Consider the following 15,827-nt stretch of genomic DNA (forward strand, 5'->3'; position numbering starts at 1 on the left):
TGGTCCTTCCAAATCTGCGTTAAATAAAGAAATAATCTTTGTTTTCTCCCTGTTGGTTCTCTCAACAGGACACAGGAGAGCCGGGCTGGTGGCGAGGCGAGATCGGAGGCAAAGAGGGCGTCTTCCCTGACAACTTTGTCACCATGGTTTCTGAAGGAGAGAAAGAGGTGAGGTTAGAAAAGGAATTGAATGAACTGTTGGAAGGCATTTGGCTCAAGAAGTAAGCCTTTAGGTCAAAATGTGAAACACTTTCTATGGGTCCTGTGGTGAAGGATTGAGCTGCCTCATGTTTAAAGCATCGGGTACACAGGCACAATCATTTACAGTCTTTTACTCTTGTCATCATCTGAATGCCATCATGTTGGTGTGTGGAGGAGCTGGTCTGAAACAAGAGAGCAGTCCTCGTCATTAATGATAACAGACAATAAATAAAAGCACAAATAGTAATGTGGATGTAAGACATAAAACGACTTAATTTCTTTTTAAACCTGTAGTTCAGTTTATCTGATCTGGGCCAGGGGGAAAAAAAAATGCATTCACTTGTATTTTGGGTGTTACTGTGGGATCGCTTTTTAATTGACTTCATGAAATGGAGAAAGTCCACAGAGGATCCAAACAATGAACTGCTTTCAACTGTCTGAGTCATCAGGATAAAAACACTGCAGTCACATGCTGACATATGTGTTGCCATGCTTACCCAGTCTGTTACATATGTATAGATAGAACTCCATATCTGTCATCTACCCGATAAATGCATGAAAGAAACAGAAGACTTCTAGCAGGAGAACGTTTTTTTTTTTTGTTTTTTTTTCCTTCAGGAGTTGGTCTTTATTTGCTCCCAAAATATGAATTATGAGCTCATACAAACACTGAATCTTTTGTGGCAAATGTAATTATTCCTGACACACACACACACAATGTTGTGATCTCAGTCAGTGGTGGTAAAGCATATCTTCTGGCATTGAGCAAGCAGCAGGTTGATGAACATGGAGGAGTCAGAAGGGAAGAGGAGGTGGATGAGATTTATTATTAGGACAGCTTCTCTCCAAAACTCCAAATATAGTGCATTGTGAACCAATAGATGATGTTTCTCCCAGTTTACTGTCAAGTGTTTTTGTTTCCCAGATTTTTTTAGAGGCTTTAAGAAAGTCTTATTCTGTAACAGTTGATTTATTTATGTTTTAATCGAGTATGGCAAAAAAAATGTGCTGCATTCTGGGCTTCAGCCAGCTACAGTTTCACACTTGAGATGTACATTTCTAAGGATCATTCCAAACACAGATTGCTTGCTGATGATGTGTTCCAAATGAACAGAAAGTTTGCAAGAACACATATAACTTATTAAAGTTTGGGAGATTGTACATGAATAGAAATTGCCGCACACAGATTAAAAGAGGTTACCTCCCAAAACAAAAGACACAGAACACTACAAAAAGAGTAAATCATGCCTGTATGTGTCTTGACTCAACAAGTGAGGAAAGTTGATCTCTAGGAGAAAGCGAAAGCCTTTTCTTTTATTTTGAATTGGCTGATTATTGTGTTTTTCATTCTGTAAACTGATGTAGAGAGAGACACAAATTGGTGAAAAAAAAAACTCCCAGTAAATGAGCTTTTCTGGGGGCAAACTCCCCGCTTAGTGTGTAGTGTGTTCTAACGAAACTTATGTCCATGTTTAGAATCAATTAAAAGATGGCTGTCTGAGCAGGTTGACATCAGCAGATGGATATTTCAGTAGTTTAGCGTTTCAGTTCATATTAAAACCACACATCTGCCATCACAAAATAATATGGGTTCCCCAGTATTTCAGATAGAAAGAATCAAATAACTGGTTTAGGTCTGGTTGTTTGGTTCACAGCTTTCTCACCAAAAAAAACAAACCCGGCAAGATAAGACCAGAGTTCGTTCTAACTGAGTCAAACAGATTAGGTGTGAAAACAGTTGTTGGCAGTGGGGCAAATTTCCCAGCTAAATAAATGTGTCATCCAAAACACAGAGTGTGCAACAAGGAGGCTAGAAATTCCCTTGAGGTGATTAAGCCATCGTTAAACTTTGGAAGGTTCAGTAGCCATGTCGAGTGACGAAACGAGGGATTACCCATAAACATCTAAGCACCCTAAATGTAAGGGTTTACTTGTGAGTAAATTCTTTCCACAATGAGCAGCTGTGCTGGCTGTTCACCGCTCGCTCAGGGGATTCCCACAGCCTGCCTCGGCCTGAGGTTGCTATGGTGATGTGTTATTCTCCATAACCAGCCTTTTCCACAGTTTCAGCTTCAGGATTCGCTATTGATTTTATGACAGTCTTTTGCTCTCTATTGGTCAATCAGAAGCAAGCTATTTTGTGAAACCACCTTGGGCCTCACTGTTTTATGACATCTTGTAGACCAAAGAAATTATTTAAAAAATAATGATAGGAAAAGAATAATAAGAAAATGAATAATAAATATTCACAGAATTTATAGATAGTTTTTGGGTTTTTTTGCCCATTTGTTGTGAAACTCCATGTGACACATTTTACTAGTTTTAAACGTATGTGGAGGGCGAGATGTTTGAAATATTCTGTCCATATAAAAATGTTATTTGTTGTTATTGGGCTTGTATTGACATGGATATCCTTTAAACAACAAGGAAGTTAGTGTAATTATACCTACAGAGCTGTTTTCTTTACCTTTTTTTTTTTTTTAATTCGGAAAACTTTAACAGCGTTGTTTGCTGTAATGGTTCTCTGCAAAGAGGAGTGTCAATATTTGTATTATTGTTTGATATTTCAGAGGGTCTTATATTTTTCCACTTGTCAAAAGCTCCAACAAAGTTTGCTTTTAAAGTGAAAAAAATGATGAAGAAGTGTATGTCCTTTCGATAAGATGTCTCAACAGCTATGGATGACATTGAGCTCAAATGGGCAAAACAATACATGTACAGGATGATAGTGAATCCATTCCTCACACTAGTCACTTTCATCTGAGCCTTGACATAAGAAGTTCTGTAGATTGGTGACGAATTAAAGGAAAAACCAACCTAAAGTGTGTTAGTAAGGTGTTGGGTTATTTTCAGTGCTCCTTGGCTTTAATTTTCCTAGTTTCTGGAACTCTACTGAAAGAATGAAACACAATTCTTCCAAAAGACATTCCCTCATTTTCTGTCCCTGGATCCCCTCGCTGTAGAGACGCAACTTTCACACCTACATTGTACATCGCACACGCTCTCGCCCACTTGTTAAGAATAGGGGGGACGATGACTCATCTGACTTCATCACTTGTTCCACACCTCTGTAGACCAGCGCGTATATCTATTGCAGCACTGGATTCCCATATGTGCACTACCTGCCTTTATGTATGAAGGTTTTTTCCTTTAATTTGTAACATGTTTGTTATTTATGTGATGGAGCACTAAGCACAGTGTAAGTTTCCTACACCCACATGCAGAAAACCTTTTTGGTTTGTTCTGAAAGCTTTTCCACGTCGCTAAAAGGCATCTTGATAATCAACCAGATGTATTTTGCTGTAAAGAGCTTATTTGTAGAAAGGTGCAACAGCTTTTAAAGAGCATCTTCAGGTCATGTTAATGGTGTTTTGAGCACACGGTGAAAATGCTAACGGTGAATGCGTATGTTCTGTTATCAGAGTGGATTTCTGACCCCCACTGTTGTTCATATCATATGAGGGACATCAAAGCCCTTTGAGGTGGGATTACAGAAAGTCATTTGAAGGTTTTTTGCAGGTATGAATCTGTGTGTTCCTGTTTCAGGCTCCCACATCAAGAGGGTCAGTGAAATCATCACCTAAGCAGGAGTCAGAGGAGGTAAGCCCCAATGAAAGAGTTGTTTTTCATGCACTTTCACGGTATCTTGGAACATTTAGTAATCCAGAAGTTCTTTGCTTGTGGGAATCTGTGATAATTCTTCCAACGGATTGTGGTTTAGTTTTATTCTTCTGGCAACATTTAGTTTTATTTCGCAGAAACTGAAGACCCTTTTGTCTTGAGTTTGCTGTCCATTGTTTTTCTCATGTAAATATTTTAAGGCTGCAGCTGTCACCATCTTTGTCGTGTTACAGGTGTCATTCTCGTCTGTCACGAGATCACCGGGAACGATGCTGTTCATGTGTTCACACGCAGGGTGTCAGTCATATCACAGACAAACCCAGTTGTTGGGACTGTTTATAGATTAGAGCTGCTGCCTCGTTGCTGCTCACATAGCTGGAGGCACCACAGCTCCAGTTTAGCTTGAGATAAGAAGCTAAAACGTCAGATCACCGACTGTGATACTTCTTTAGCCAGCATCTAAAGGGAAGAGGATTACTAGAGGTTTCACCAGTCTACTTGGTTAATAGTAATCAAGACCAGACCCTGGACTTGAGTCAAGCCAGATCGAAATAGTGTTTGCTCTGGCTCTGGGTATGATCCTCTGCTGTTTGCTCCGACCTCAGGAGTGTGTCAGTGTGTTAATATGTCATCATGTGGCGTGAAGAGACAAAGTGTAAGAAAAACAAAAGATGTATTACTCATGGTCCACACTAAGTTTCAGAGATATGCTTACTATCTATAGGTCCTGAGCATCTTTTAAAACATTTTTGAGTAATTTTTACGATTTTTAAAATCAAATTTCAGGTTGTGTTCTCTCTCTCTCTCTTTTTTTTTTTTTGTTTCACTCGTCTGTGTCGCTGATAGCTGTTTTCGGGGTATTTGTCCCATTCGCAAGTCTGTGATGCCTTAACTTCCTGAAGAAACATACCAATATGTGACACTTAAGGGTGAACTAGTTTAGATTTTGGTGGTCACTGTGACCTCATGTTTGACCCTTTCTTGTAACAAAGGAATGCCCTGAGGGAACAGCAAATTATTAAATCCTCTAAAATCCAACACAAGCCTCCTGTAAAAGAAGATGAGTTATTTGTAAGGAAATGTGAGCAGTGCGTAAACCCTGAGCTGTGTTATAAACCACTGAAATACCTTGTTCCAGTTCAGACATAATGGGAAATATGACAGTCAGTGATGAAATCAGTTTTTGTATAATCTGTGGCAGCTTTCAGTGTTTACTGCTCTGTATCTGCACTTAACTGAATAAATAACAGAGCTGGAGAATGCTTAATTATATTAATTAAACTCTCGGACCTCTAGGTGTAAATTAATACTGATCACGCAATGCTTCACGCCAAACTGAAGCAAGTGTTTGTTTTCAGTCTTGTGAATGTGTAAAATCTGGAATTTCCCTCGTAGCAGGATGACGTTTTAATTATGAGAAAAGCTATTCTGTGAATGTGTAGCAAGACCCACTGGGGTTAGATAATAGAAGTGGATTGTAAATGGCTTGCTTGTTTAATGGCTGTCAGCAACCAGCCCATCATTGCTGATTACTTCTCCCACAGGTCCCCTCCACTCTGTTTTCTCTGGAATGAGATGTCAGAATGTGCAAGATCAATCAGAATCAGTTTTTAAGCCACAATCTGATCATTTGTGTCATACTTTGAGCTATTTGGAGTTTGTTGATGTAGAAACATGAGAAGCCCAACAATGGAGCCTTGTGGAACTCCATGTATTTATTTATTTTTTGTGCTCAGATGTTTAATTACTAATCAAGGCAGTGCTGTCTGCCCTTCAAGTAGGATTCAAACCAGTGTAGCGCTGTGCTATAATGTTCTTTACTGTTTCTCACTCTGTATTGTACTATGTTGCAGTATGTTGAATGAGTTTAATTCCTACCAAGACTGAAATCGGGCTACAGTCTGTATTAAAGTGGATGTTCAGTCACTCTGCTGTGATGAAGTTGAAATTCTGACTGGAGAGCATCAAAAGCAGTATTTAGACCCGAGAAGTATTACTTTTGAAAAAAAACGCCTTTCAGTGATTTAAGTCCAAGATCAATAGGCTTCACCCTGTCATGCAGTAGAAGAACACAGATGAGAGACTATAAAGCAAAGCTGCTGACATAATGACAGAGTTGGAACTTCCTACTCTCAGCGTGTGCACTCTTCCTGTTAGTTCCTGTTGTCTGAACGTAGAAGTCTCTACACAAATGAGAAAAACATAACACATCACGGAATTGCCCCAAATTGGATTCAACTGACAACTGTTTTATGTTAGTACTAAGGTTTGGGGACAATGAAGACTAATTTAGTAACTGTGTGCAAGCTGGTGAGCATCGACTGAAATTAGTGTCACAAGATCATAAAGATGTTAATTTTTATATCGATGTATATTATCTGATGTGGCGTATTTACAGCAAATTACGTTACTGTCAAAACTGAGGTTAATGTTTATGTGATTACTAAACTGAAGCATAATTGTAGGTATGACGTCAATTGACATAAAAAGCTAAAAGGTGCGTTTTTGTCAGTCTTAGAATGAAATGAGTCAGCGGAGTTGTGCGTCTCATCTAATTGCTAAACTGAGAACAGCGAATTAGATTTTCCAAATTTAGACCAAACCTAATTTGTTGCCTTTTTCTCTCCAGGTTGGGGCTTTTCGATTTTGAGAAAGTCAATACAGCGCTGTCTTAATGCTTCATCTTCCACTGTGCTGTCACGGCTGACCTACTTTGTCTCCCTCTTTTTCTTCCTGTTAGAAACCGAAAAAACCACCTCCACCATCAAAAAGTGCAGGTAAGGAGCACTTCACACACTGTGTCTCATTAAATGCACTCAAGCAAGGAGTTCTGCTTTGTGTAGCTTACAGTTGAGTACCCTTCTTCTCAACACAAAATGTATTCCTCGCTGCTTCTAAACATGAAGAGGTGCACTGGAAGGATCTTTTATGATAGTGTCCAGTTACTTCTAGCTTTCAGTCATTGCACAGATTGCGTGGTAACAGATTTTCTAATTTTACCACTCAAAAACAAAAATCTAATTTGCCAACCAAGAATGATTTGAAGAGTTGTTTTCTAGGGATAATATAAAAGCCTTCTGTTCATACGCTGGTTAACATGTGACATCATTGGGCTGGATATTCATGTGAATTTAAAAATGAGTTTCTTCTAGTTTCTGCAGAGTTTAGCTTGTTAAATTTTCGACTTTGTAAATACCACTTAGAATGCAGTTCAGTCCTTTATTCACCATTATAATGGTCCAAGTAGAAAAGTAGAGTAGGGACAAAAATGGGTGAGAATTAGTTATCATTGTGTCTCATCTTCTATCACTCCTCATTAGCGTACAGCATTAATTCCTAATTATGCAATGAATAGAACGAACGCAGCCGGGATCTGGATAAGTGGTAGATGATTGGTGGACTAATTACATAATTAAAAATGATTAGTTTATTTAATTAATTTAAGTGCGAAAATTCATGCTTTCTCATTGTAAGCCGATGAGTTTGTTGGCAGTAGTGACTGAAAAACACAACATATACTGATGGACAATCCCACGTTTGCTTTATACCTGTAAAATGTCTCCGTACGCCCTGTTGTCAGACACAAACACATTTTTGTGAAGCATTACTACCCATAATTCTCAGGCTTTTGTCAGTGCGAAAGAGAATTTAGAGTATATCCATAATAACACTGGAATATTGTCCCTCACGTCTTTTGTGTTCGTCTGTCTTATGGTGATAAACAACCATTTGAAGATGAATTCCAGTCGATTCCTATCATACAAAGTGATTCCTGAAAATGAAGAGATTTCTGCAAATGCAGGACAGTTTAGATGTAATTGGTCTTCAGCAGAAATCCTGTTTTTCTTATCTCCTTAGAGCGCTCTCCAACTCCTTGGGGGTTTAGGTTATACCGTCTTCCAGTCAAAGAGGACAGTGCTCGTTATTTCCGTATCAAACGCCACCTTCCAGTAAAGGACACTGTATGAGGACTTTCTGCAGCAGCGTTTGAACAAGCAAAATATAAACTTGTAGCGTTTTCTTTTTTCCACCTCCTCACCCACAATCAGCCCTCATAGCCTGCTTGTTTTATAATTTCGTACGGCCATGTGTAAACATGTGTAGAGCTGCTGTCTCTTCATATCAGCAGCACAGGGAGGAGGAGGAGAGGATGGATTCTGCCACAAGGCTTTTAGCTGCTTTATGAAGTCAGGCAAACCACTAATTAGTCTAACAGCATATAAAGTTATTCTAATAACTTTTGTGCCCTAATCATGCTTGACAATAAGGAGATGTGACCTGTCTACATATTTATAAATGCACCCAAAATAAACAAGGTTGATAGAATCTTTAGATCACAGTAAAGATGGCTAGGCTTTGCGGTTGTACTGGGAAAAGTTGTTAATCTAAGAAATATATAGATATTTTTTCTTTTTGCATTTGTCAACAAATCTTACCAGTTCTGGTTTCTGCATCAGCTAGAATAAGCAGGTAATCTGTGCATTTCTACATCGTCACAAAGGAACAAAACAAAGCAAAAAAAAACTGAACTATATGGTTACAATACGAAATGTGATCAAAAAGTCCCAAAAGCCGACCCTGATTTATCTGCCGTCCTCGTCAGAATAGTTGTCTTCTGCAGTGATGGAGCACTCTGAGCACTTCTGCAGCACTTGCAACGCTCCCTGGTAGTCCCACTTTGTAAACATGTCAAGCTTCTTCTGTGATGGACACTCAGCCGCCTACACAGTGTCAAAACAGCGATCCTTCAAATTGAATTTCATTTTGGGGAAGAGGAAGGAGTCACAGGGAGACAAATTTGCTGAGAAGAGAAGTGAGGAGTGATAATTGTGTTGTTGTGGTTTGCTGTAATCAGGTGTTCAGAACATTGGAACGACATGCTATAACGTTACGGTTCAGGTAGATTCCACCTAACATTCTCCCTCAGACACCTCAAGATGTACAGTTAGAAGTCTACCTTGACAGTCCATCCCTGGGGCATGAATTCCTGTCGCAAAACCACATGGATGTTAAAGAAAACCACCAACATGCTCCTGGTGTGCTTCTGACCTGGCGCGCCTCGTCTAAGTTTGGAGACAGTGAAAAGTGCTGCATTTGGTGGTAACTGCAGATTCACTATCGTCACCAGCTATGATTGGCTCATCCCTGCTGCTGACTCACAGAATGTAACGTTTCCATCTCTGTGTCAGTTTGAGGTCCACGGAGAAATTGCAAATGCACACCTACCAGTGGTCAAAATTCAATTCAATTCAATTTTATTTGTGTAGCGCATATTTACAGCAACAAGTCATCTCATAGCGCTTAACAAAGGCAGAGACAGAAACACCCAACAATCCAAAACATTTGGATTCCCTATAAGCTTCAGCAGTACGCTAGCAGTCCGCAACAGTGGGAAGGAACCGAAGCCCCCCCACAGGGGAAAAAAACCTCCGACAGAACCAGGCTCAGGGAGGGACGGCCATCTGCCTCGACCGGTTGGGTGGATGTAGGATGAATTATAAAATTTAGTTTGCAGTTAAACAAGTTATTAGAAGTTATTGTCCTTTTGTAACAGGAGGCATCATGGTGGGGGCAGCAGGATAGACATCTGTAACAAAGGTTCTACTGTTAATAGCACAGTTCTACGTGGTCTCCCACACACGTTGCATACGTGTCTCGTACCACGAGCAGTCCACGAACCTTTTGATTGCACCATGTAGAACGTTTTAAATTATTTGTCTGGGAATGACCTTGATCTCTTGTCACACCCATGCAGCCATCATCCCCCTTTTAGTGTTCCAGTCTGTGTATTCTGTGTTACTGCTGCAAAACCCAAAGGGTGTATTCTGATGCCAAAACATCTGCAATAACAGCATCATTATGAGCTGGAAGCCTCTGCTGTAACCTCTGATTCTTGTTTGCATTAAACTGATTGAAAAGCTTCCATGAAACCCTGTTACAGATGAAGGAGCATTCTACTTTCCGTCTTACCAGACATGAAAGTCGAAGACAGAGTTACCTCTCTCTGTTTTTTTTTTTGTTGTTTTTTTTTAAGTGGTTTAGTTTTACTGTACAAGAAGTCCTGATATCGGCACCAAGCTACAGTTTGCAAAATGCACAGTTGCATCATTGTTTTTCTGTCTGCACAGGAAGTCACAGAGTTTGCATTCATACCCTGCTACCACTGCATTGTGTTGCAGTTTGCCGTGTGCACATCTGACATAAACAAAACCACAAATGGGTAAACAGTACGGGGGTTGTGCCACTCAGACGTTAAAATGAATCTATATGTGCTAAACTCAGGTCTGTCTCTCTATGTATGGTAGTAGGCGGATTGGATGTGTTTGTGTGTCAGAGAGCGGTGGTTTCTTTGTGGGATTGTTCTTGTGAAAGTGTGCATTCCTGCTCAGTGTCTGCTGAATCTTGAATCAGTTCAGTCAGACAAACGAGGTGACTCTGCGTACACCATGTTTCGTTTTTCAGCTCTCAAGCCAGAGGTCCCCAGTGCCGACAAGAAGCCTCACCTCGTCAGGCCAGAGGACAGAGGTACAGCCGGACTCTCCGTCTTTCCTTGCGTCCATCTTTACCCTCCCCATCTCGTCTCATCCTCCCGTTTCCTCACGTTGTTGACAGCTTTGCTCCACACGTTAGAAGCTTTCTTTTTCTTCTTCTTCTTTTGACGTTTCTGGCACGACAGAGTAGACAAACCTCAGTCCCACATTTGCTTCCCTCTGTGGCCTTCTTGTTTGTGTACTCTGTCTGAAACCGCTTTTAGTGCATTCATCCTTCCTACTCCTGCTCTCTAAGCTTCAGCACTTGGTCTCTTATTCAAGACGAGTGGGTTTGCAGTCTTTCTCTTTGCTGCGTCACAACTGCATTGTCTGCAGCTCTTGTAATGCTCGTTTGAGGATGGATTTGCTGCGTATTTTAGCCTTTTGTATAAAGTTGTAATATTTTAGGGCTATAGTCTCTGGATCGACTGGTTTATTGGTTGCTCGATATGCTCTCATTTGACTGAATTCTCAGTCTCACTGGTGTTCGTTTTATAAAGAGAAAAACGCTAAATCAATAGCCTTTCTGAATGTATTCATTATTTTTGGCAGCAGAAGGAGCAAATTACCTCGCATGTTTTCCCAGCTTTGAACTCGCCAAACCTGGCAGAACTGCAAAGTCTAACTTCTTTAACCTTTACCGAATGTTTGCTTGGCTTGTGTGGGCTTCTAACCTATCGACACCATGTCAAATAAGACGTGTGGCTGCGCTTTATTAAAGCAGAAGGCCAAGAAGTCCAGTGTAAACTTTACAGACAGCAGTTTGCAAATCACAGGTCAACAACCGACATGGCAGATCATCTCAAAACAGAAGGCTAACTTGTCTGCGTTGTGTACCTCAATAGTTCTTGTGCTCACATCACCAGTTTATATATTATTAAGAAATCATAGTAACTTGGGCTGCTGGTCAGCTTTCAATCTGTTGTAATCATTTGAGTGTAAGATAACGAGGTTAAAATGATTGAATATGCTGCAAATACCAGCTTTTAATCTTTTTTTCTAAGTTATTTTGGTAGATAGTTTATGTCGAACTACATATTCTTCATTGACTGCAGCCCTAGTTTTAGTGCAGCAGTGGGAGTTTAAATTGAGAACACAGAAGTTAACATTGCGCTTTTTGTAGCAAACTAATCTTGAGTTAAATGCGCTTTTTCTGCAGCACTGTACTGCCACTGGCCAAGCAACGTCATCCCGCTGCTTCAAATTCTTTCATAGGCCAGAAAACTCTCAATGAGTGACAACTGTCAGAGAAAAGCTTTTATCCATCGCTGCTCTTTTCCTGTAAAGGCCCAAACTACATCAGGCAAAACTCTTGTCACCGGGTGGGAGACAGTTTAAACGTTTTAGGAGGGGAAGGTTTACCACGAAGACTGTCCACCTTGGTTGTTTCTTTGCATTTTTTAATTCTCTATTGCTCTTTTTTTTTTTTTTTCACCCATTAAACTTTTGCTCCTTTATTTGCTCTAAGTTTAATAGAGTAAACTTCATTTATCTGTTTAGTAGTTTTATTTTTGAACCTCCAGAAACACTGAATCAATTTATTAAATGTTACATTTTTATTGTTTTAGGTGACGCAAATAAGACAAGGAAAAAATAAATACAATAAAAAAAAAAAAACACACACACACACACATATATATATATATATATATTTCCCCCCACCACATTTTACGAACAAGATATTTTATTTTTAGGGGTATATTGTAATTGCAATTTTGTGATTTAAAAAAAAAAAAAAGTTTTTGTATTTTCCAGTTTTTTCCACTAATAATTTAAAGAGATTTTTGGCCCTTTTTTTTTCTTTTTTTCAATCTATTTTTCTCCAGAATATTTAAAATTTTTTGAGGGTATTTTCTCGGTATTCTTTCTATTTGAATACTGTTTTCATATGTTTTATTCGGAATGTTTTGCTGGGTTGTTGAATGCATTACTAGATAACAAATTAATTTATTCCAGAAATGGCGATAACATATTTTTTAATCATGTAGATAACCTTTTTTTTTTCCTGTGGTGACTGTTCTGTGACTGCAAGAAGCATTTATACCTGAGGACAGTTGTTTTTTTCTTTGTTTTTTAATTTTGTAATCCTTTCAAATTTTTGTTCAAGATCTTTCATGTCAAGTCATTCTTGTGCTGTCAGTGCTGTTTCTATCTTACCGAGCCACGCACAGGAAATGCGTATCTGTATGAAGCTGTCTTTACGGCTTTGTCACCGTCACCATCACATCAAATGCACCTTGCAAGACTTTCAGACTTCATTAAATGGGTGACTGGAGCCTTTTGTGAGAGAAGATAAGCTCATGCTGGCAAATGCTGTTTTTCTTTATTTTTCATGCTTATCTCTGTTTAATATCTCTTCCAGTGGTTCTGCAAGCTGCACAGAAATAATTCACAGTAATAGGATACTGCATACTACTGGAGTATTTGTGCTAACAGTAAAAAGATTGTAGTGATGGAAAATTGGGTGACAGTGACAGAAAGTAAGTGGCAGCAGGATTAGCATCACCTCTTGCAGTTGCTTCTTTTGCAGCACTGCCTCTGTTGCACACTTGTATACATTCCACCTCCTCTTCACCACGCCACCTTTTGGGTTTAGATGTTGTCACCTTTGCTCTTTTCTCACATCCCTGCTTAAACCTTTTCCCTACAAGTTAAAATACGAGTCACAAAGTGCAGATGCAGAAGCCCACTCTCTCTTAGCTTCTTCGCATGCATGACGGCTTTTTTTCTTTAAGTCTTCACTTAGTAATTAGTGTTATTTCCATCAGCTAGCCAGTTCCAGCACCCTTTAACCTCTTTGTGTCTTTATACCTTTATTATGTTGTTCTATTAGTTCTTCTTTTCTATTTATTTTTATCCCACTGCCTCTGCGTGGTTCTTCTTCTTTATGTCAGGCGTTGCTTCCTCTCTTCCTCCCTCCATTTGTTTCCTAGGAAGTCTCAAGGGAATGGGAACTCTTTTCAGAAACCCACAAAGCATATTTAAGTTCAACACGAAGAGACCAGCAGAAAAGCAGCAATGACTCCTTCACACGATGTCTGTGTTTTGAAAAAAAGCAGCAAATTACTCCTCTAGAAAGCATCCTTTTGTTGCCGCCAGCCTCTATGTATCCCATTTCACAATACAATTGATATCTGCATTTACGTATAGATGATGTCTCAAGCATTGAATGTTTTTCTTGGTTAAGAGGTAGCTGGCACACAACACAATCTAACAACTTTGTTCTACTTACTTTGCCGCCCGACAACAGAAACTGAAGGATGTGTGCAGCAGTGGAATGCAACACCATCAATTTTACCACATTGAAATTTGAGGCTACGTTTAAATGGCAAAAACTCAGAAGCTATTAAGGATAGAAGCCTGAGATGTTTACTGTTTTTTTTCTCATCGTGCTATTTATTGAGAATCTACAGTAATGGACAAGTAGGTGAAATAATCCATGATTACTGGTGAGTTGGAAAAAAAACTCAATCTGTCACAAAAAGTCAGATATGTGAGCATTAAAAAAAACTCAAGTTGTGAGATTTTCTGAACCATATATAGCTGCATTTCACAATAATACAAAACAAAACATACAGAATACTTTTTAAAATAAAAGACTTGGCCACAAAAATGAAAAAAAAAGGTCATTTTATTCATGCCTTTCCTAGATAACGAATGCTGTCTTTTTGGATGAATCAGAAGGATGCACTAAAACTGTAACGGGCAGAAAGTCGGATTAAAAGAGTCGACCGTGTAATAACATTTCTACCTGGGCAGTGAGTCATTCTGTTTTTCTGTGTAACATCCAGAGGAAAAAGCTTTGTTTAGTATCAACCAGTAGTTTTAGTACACTTAAGTGCTGTGTATGTTCCTGTTGTAACACATCAATGGAACCACTGCTGGGATTCACTGTCACCACTTACTTAACCATAACAGAAATCTGCAATCTAATGCATTTTCATAGGGGTGGATCTGAGAGTGACCTCACTAATGGGAGGTTTGAGACACTCACTTCCTCAGCTTGTATAGTTTATATTTCCCTGTATGGAATTTGTCACAGCGCATTAACTTACTAAAAGCATGAAAGATGTAATGTAAGAATTAAAAATCTTCAAGAGGATGCACCTGTTTGTTAAGTAGGGTTTTTAGAGGTTAGTTCCTTCCGTTTTCTGAGCGTTTTTATGACTGTACTCCAAAAAGAACAAAATGTCATCAGCAGGTTAACGACTGTCCGCAAAAAGTTCAGCTGTGGGGAAAAAAAGGAAATCGGCAGACATCAGTTTGTCCTGGTCATCTTGTCTGTGCATGACATAATCCCCATCAGTTGGCCTCAGTTACTGTGTGTAGTTTGGTGGCAGGAAGGTGAAACTTAGTTTATTCAGCTTTTTATTCCACAACTCCTCGCTAATCTAATCTCTCTCTCCCTTGTGTTTTTCTTCTCATGTCTTTTTGCCTGGTCTTAGTTGACAGGCCCTCACCAGATCACAAACCTTCCAAGCCTGCAGCGCCGGTGGTCCCGCCCAAGAAGCCCATCCCTCCTCCAGGGAAAGGCAGACCAGGAAGCATCCCACCAAAAAGGCCTGACAAGCCTCTCGCTCCCTCGCCAAACCTCAAGTAAGTGTCATGTCACTGCTTATCTCTTCATTAGGTCTGTTTGTCCATCAGTCTGACAAACTCCTGTGCTTGTCTGTTGATGCAATATCTGTGTAAGTCCTGGTGCTTGTATATTTATATTAAAAGACACTTTTTTATTGACTTCAATGTCAAGAAACAGCAGTCTGTTTAAAGGAAACTACAGCTTCTACCACAGTAAATTCTGAATGTATTCAAACTCCCTCAGTTTTTTTCCCCACATTTTTTGTGTTGGAGATGTAACTTTAAATCAATACAATTTCCATTTTTGCCCATCAATCTACTCTCTGTACAATGACAAAATGAGAGCACATTTTTAGAAATTGTGCAGAATGAATGAATATCAAGAACTAAAAACTTCCAAGTATTCAGGCTCCTTATTTTAGTAGGTTGTAGAAACCCCTTTAGACAGCAATTACCTCACTGGTAGTGCAGCTTATCTCATTCTTCCTGACAGATCCTCTCAAGCTCTGCTAGATTGGATGAAAAGTGTCTGAACTGCCACCTTGAGGTCTTGAAACAGATGTTGTATTTTGTTTGAATATAGGCTTTGGCTGGGCCACTCAAGGACAGTCAGAGACTTATCCTGAAACCCCTCCAGTGTTGTAGCTGAATGCTTTAATTCACTGAACTGCTCTCAGGTGAACTGTCGCCTCAGTCTCAGGTCGCTACACTCTGGAGCAGGTTTTCCTCTAAGATCTCTCTCTCTCTGTGTTTGGCTGCATTCATCCTGCTCTCAGCTCTATTCCTGCTGCTGAGAAACATCCCCACAGCATGATGCTTCCACTACTGTGCCTCACCGTAGGGATGGTATAACCAGATTATGAGCAGTGCCTGGCGCCACAGAGTTTGCAGTTCTGGT

At 39.6% G+C, this 15,827-nt stretch overlaps 1 protein-coding gene across 4 annotated transcripts in view; it reads left to right on the forward strand.

The window, feature by feature from the left end:
* cd2ap (CD2-associated protein) overlaps positions 1 to 15,827 on the forward strand; it is a 67,418-nt gene that overhangs the window by 32,803 nt on the left and 18,788 nt on the right. For all 4 annotated transcript variants that reach the window (XM_008294999.1, XM_008295000.1, XM_008295001.1 and 1 more), the window contains exons 9-13: positions 69 to 167; positions 3,747 to 3,800; positions 6,562 to 6,598; positions 10,284 to 10,346; positions 14,797 to 14,947. In XM_008294999.1, the coding sequence (XP_008293221.1) occupies positions 69 to 167; positions 3,747 to 3,800; positions 6,562 to 6,598; positions 10,284 to 10,346; positions 14,797 to 14,947 (404 nt within the window). The remainder of the gene's footprint in view (positions 1 to 68; positions 168 to 3,746; positions 3,801 to 6,561; positions 6,599 to 10,283; positions 10,347 to 14,796; positions 14,948 to 15,827) is intronic.

Source organism: Stegastes partitus, unplaced genomic scaffold (assembly GCF_000690725.1).
Source record: "Stegastes partitus isolate 25-593 unplaced genomic scaffold, Stegastes_partitus-1.0.2 Scaffold1014, whole genome shotgun sequence".
Taxonomy (NCBI): Eukaryota; Metazoa; Chordata; class Actinopteri; family Pomacentridae; genus Stegastes; species Stegastes partitus.